This window comes from Sinocyclocheilus rhinocerous, unplaced genomic scaffold (genome assembly GCF_001515625.1).
Source record: "Sinocyclocheilus rhinocerous isolate Xijiao unplaced genomic scaffold, SAMN03320098_v1.1 scaffold611, whole genome shotgun sequence".
In the NCBI taxonomy this organism is placed as follows: domain Eukaryota; kingdom Metazoa; phylum Chordata; class Actinopteri; order Cypriniformes; family Cyprinidae; genus Sinocyclocheilus; species Sinocyclocheilus rhinocerous.
The window spans coordinates 1,056,423-1,061,223 of record NW_015623515.1 but is presented as its reverse complement, the minus strand read 5'-3'; the positions used below and the strand labels follow the sequence as shown (position 1 = coordinate 1,061,223).

The 4,801-nt window shown below is 35.6% G+C and overlaps 1 protein-coding gene across 2 annotated transcripts in view; it reads left to right on the top strand.

Moving 5' to 3' along the window:
- LOC107710519 (coronin-1B-like) overlaps nt 1-1,548 on the top strand; it is a 23,198-nt gene extending 21,650 nt beyond the window's left edge. For both annotated transcript variants that reach the window (XM_016515415.1, XM_016515339.1), the window contains one exon: nt 503-1,548. In XM_016515415.1, the coding sequence (XP_016370901.1) occupies nt 503-625 (123 nt within the window). In that variant the 3' untranslated portion in view covers nt 626-1,548. The remainder of the gene's footprint in view (nt 1-502) is intronic.
- The last annotated feature ends 3,253 nt before the right edge of the window (nt 1,549-4,801 follow it).

Below are 4,801 nucleotides of genomic sequence, written 5' to 3'. Positions count from 1 at the left end.
ATCCCGCGTTGAACTCCCCGAGATTAGAGAAGCAGTCGTCAGTAAAATGATATGTTTGTGGGCGGGGTCAAGTTGTTTGCGGCCGGCCAACGTAGAACAAAGGCGGGAATTATGCAAATGTGTCACCCCGTGACGTGTAGCCGTTACGGAAGTGGGATTCGAATTACTAACGACTCGTTTAGGCTGTAGAGAGTCGATTCTTTATTTTGGGAGACAATAACTTTATTTATCGTGCACTTACGGAATTACACACTGCATGAAAGACAATATTGGAAATGGCATAATAGGGGCACTTTAAGAAAAATGTTATGTTTATATATTAAATATATTTATATATAATATTAATCATTAATTATATGGTTAATCATTGCCCAGCACTATATTAAATATATTATTTATATGCCTCAAGTTTTGACTTGATACTTGCCTGTTTATTTTAAAGCCTAAATGTGAATTTTTATGCCCAAATGTGAAAGCTCAAATGTTTTTCTTTCTTGCACAGGAGGACCAAGTTTCTGATATCCTGACAGAGATTCGGGCGTTGCGTGCTCTGGTTCTGGCTCAGGGTCACAGGATCGACGTCCTGGAAAGGCAGCTCGCCCGTATTGAGGATGGAGAAGTGTGAAGGAAACTACAAACATATCACAACACATAGCCTTACCCAGATTCAGAAAGCTTCACTGAAGGGTTATGGGAAATGTAGTTCCATTACTGTGGCGCAGAGATACAAAGACACAATTGAGCTTTGAGTTTTGAGCTTTATCGGTACACTTTGGGATTTAATGCACTGATATTAATATTCTAAATGCTGCTCATTTTGTGCTTTTAATAGGGCTGTTACATCAGGTACTTACTACTGCTAACTACAGACTTTGAAGTCTGAATTTGGTTGGGTCAATATTTGCATAATCATGCAAACTTTAAATGAAAAGCAGACTTGATAATCTCTTGTAGCCTAGCCTCAGCATTTAGAAATGCTTCTACTTAATGAAAGTAGTTTGAATCTTGAAACCTTCAGGAAATGTAATGATCCAACATGCTGAACTGATTGCTTTCTTTCACTAAAGCTCGATGGTGTTAATCAACATGCGTACATTGACCAGCACTGTTCTTGTGTTTAGCTGCCCTCAACAGCTCCTCTCTTCCATTTGTATGTCTTAACACACGTAGCATTGATTTTGGATGTTGTTAAAGTTTAATTATGTGGATATGTGAGTAGCATGTGATAGAAACTGTACTTGGTGTTGAAGGAATTTGTGAGCTTTCAATATAATGAAGAAACTTTAGAGCAAGAGTTTCCGAAATGAAATGCAGGTCTTATAGGAAGAAAAATGTCCAGGTCAAATTTCACCCAAAAGCCAAAAGTATAATAAGATTTTTATTTGACATTTTCACCACTGATTTAAGTATATTCTGGATATTGTAATTATAATTTTGTTAATTCATATTTTTCAGAATTAATCGATTTTGGTTATATTCCTTATACTCTTTTTACCATATTGCAGTAAAAAAAAAAATATTTTGTATTTTATTTTATTTTTTACATTTAAACCAGAGTAAATTTAAGGCAGTACAACAAATACTACTATGATATATTATTGAGTTTTACAATATGGTAATCCAAAATATGCCTTATTGTCATGAAAATGAAAAAAGAAAGATTTTCTCTTTTTTAAACCATAATTATCATTATATATATCATTCCTTTGATTTGGGGTGACCTGGACATGTTTTTGGCAGGTTTGTTTGAGATTCATTCTGTACCTCTCGATAAATAATTGTGCTTCATTCCTGTTTGATTGAATCTGAAAAATAATAGTAGAATGATGTGATGTTGATAGGTTTAGATGGTGTTGTTTTTGTATTTGTTTTCTTTTTAGTCTTTAATCATGGGCACTACAATCAGGGATGACTCAAACCGAGGGTCGACTCATCCTCCTCTGTGAATGATTTTGTTTAAGTCTAGCTTTATCAGCTGTATATGTTGTAAATTATCTAAGCATCCATTTACTTAAAACTTAAGTGCTAACTGAATCTGTTCTTTTTAATAAACAACATTCACCCATTTCTACTGTATAGAAGCTGGTTTTATTAGTCATCGCATTAACAAGCACTTACCAATTTTACCATCGGGCCTGTGGTTGAGGTCAAAACTAAATGTATAGTGCTAATTTTAGAAGTGAAAGGCTAACCGTAGTGCTAGACAGGAATATCTCATGTAAATGTGCACATTTCCTGGCTAATTTGGAAACTAAGTAGTAGTTAAAGGGATAGTTCCCTATAGCGCCATTTTGGAGAGTATCCACTGAACGCAAACAGCGTATGCTGTTCTGTGTGAGCTGCGTCACGCGGATACGTCTTCTACATTGTTTGTGCTTTGATTTGAACGAAAACAAGTATCCGTGTGGTGCAACTGACACAGAACAACATACACTGTTTGCGTTCAGTGGAGATATTTTTGATGCATTCCGAGAGCTCTCTGACCCTCCCATAGACAGCAAGGGTACTGTTGAAAAAACCAGCATATGCTGGTGGTTCAGTGGATATTCTCCAAAATGGCGCTAGGGTGACGCGGAGGAGACGAATTGTTAAATAAAGTCTTTTTTTTCGCTTTCTCCTTGCTACGTTTCTGGACATTGATCGTGGTAGTACCCTTGCTGTCTATGGGAGGGTCTGAGAGCTGTCAGAATGCATCAAAAATATCTTAATTTGTGTTCCGAAGATGAACGAAGGTCTTATGGGTTTGGAATGACGTGAGGGTGAGTAATTAATGACAGAATTTTCATTTTTGGGTGAACTATCCCTTTAAGGTTAACCAAGGCTGATCTAAATTCTAAAACTAAAATGGCATGTGCAGTGACATTAAAAACTAATTTGAGGAATACTTGACCAGCTATGATTGAGAAAAATATTTTTCTCGAACTAAATTTGACCTGCATCTCGACTCCACGACCCTTCTCACATATAACTGTAACTTGAGGCGAGAGCATGTCCAAATGGTATTTTTAAAAACATGAAAGGCTAATATCAAAGATTATGTCACGATATGATTGCAGCTTTGGAGGTGTTGTGTAACAAACAGACATCGTCTGTATCAAGGCTTTTGTTACATTGCGCATTGCTTCTCTGCACTGCACAAGCAGTGAGGCATACTTGTTTTCATGGTTCATAGCATCTTTAAACTCGACATTTACAACAGGATGTGGTCTGAGAGAGACTCGTGCTTCATCGCTCAAACTCTAGCTAAAGGAAACTATGTTCCACTCAACTCTTCCTGTGCGGACTCCATATACCAGATATCTTTGAACATGCTTTCTTTTGAAATATTTGTGTTTAACTATAAAATGTGCATATTTAGTCAATTAGGTTCTTAGATCAGATGATCATTCTGAAGTTCAAGCTAGATGTATTATTTTTACATTCATATGCATATTTCATTATTAGCCTACATTTACCTCAAAATTACCCACTAAACTTTAAATTTGAGTAACCGTTAAATAAGTCAAGTAATTAAAAAATGATGAAACAAAATAATAAACAGATATTGAAAAATGGGTTTAAAATGTATATTTTACATCAAAATCAAAGTTGTCATCACCCACACCCTAATGGCAAGTGGCCTCTCTCTCTCTCTCTCTCTCTCTCTCTCTCTCTCCCCGCCCCTCTTTCCTGCCTATATGATCTGATGATTTGAATTTTCTATTTTATGCTCTCGTGGGCTATGGGTTTAAGGGCAGTTGAATAAAGGTGAGTTATTATGACTAGATTTGTAATGTGTTTTCTCATTTGTGCTATAATTTCGATTTGTATTGCCATGTGGTGTGTATGATTTTATTGACAATATTTATGAGCAACATATCTAAAATCTATATACAGACATGCTCATAAAAGACAATCACGGAGAATCTACTGTTCAACATTACTGTTCTATTTTCACTTGCGACCTAAATAATTAGTATTTTAGAAGCATATTATGCATTGGTTTTAGGGAAACATGTAATGCAGGTTGTTTTAAACACAACAATTAATTACTTAATTTTCCCTTCTTTGGGTATTTGTCATTTGATCCAATCTGGCACACGATTTTGGCAGTGAGACAAATTTGCTGTGATCCAATTGAGCACATGCACAGCTCCATTAGCATAGCTTGTGAATAGCTGTTAAGTGGTTTGAAGCTCATTTATTTAGACATTAACAGGCAGTGTTAGGGTGTATAAAGGTGTCACAGAGAAGTGCATTGCAAAAGTAATGCAAGCATGCTTACTTCCGTGCTACTGCACTTCTGAGGCTTTACTATCAAACAGTGTACGGCGGGAGCTGCTGTTCGTGTGGGCAAATAAGCCACAGGTTATTACAGTCTATGAAACATGTTGCATGTTGCTGAATACCCACACTCTCAGAAAATTAGGTACAAAGCTGTCCAGAGCAGTACCCTGAGGTACAAAAGCTAAAAAGTACCTCTTTGTACTTTATTTACCCCTAAATGGTACATATAAGTACCTTAAAGGTACATATTAGTACTTTAAAAGTGCATAGTGGTACTTTAAAAGTATGTATTAGTACCCAAAGAATACAAAATGGGTACCGTCTTAGTGACAGTTTTGTACCTTTTTTCTGAGTGCAGCCAAAGCTCAAACACCAGGGTTATTATTATCGTATAAAACTAAAAACATTTTAAAAAATGTTACTTGAAATAAAATAAATGTTACTCTAAATAAAGTTAATTATATAAAATAAATATACTTATTTTATTTCAACTAGTTGCCAGAGCAACATTTCTCATTCTAAATTCATTTTCAGT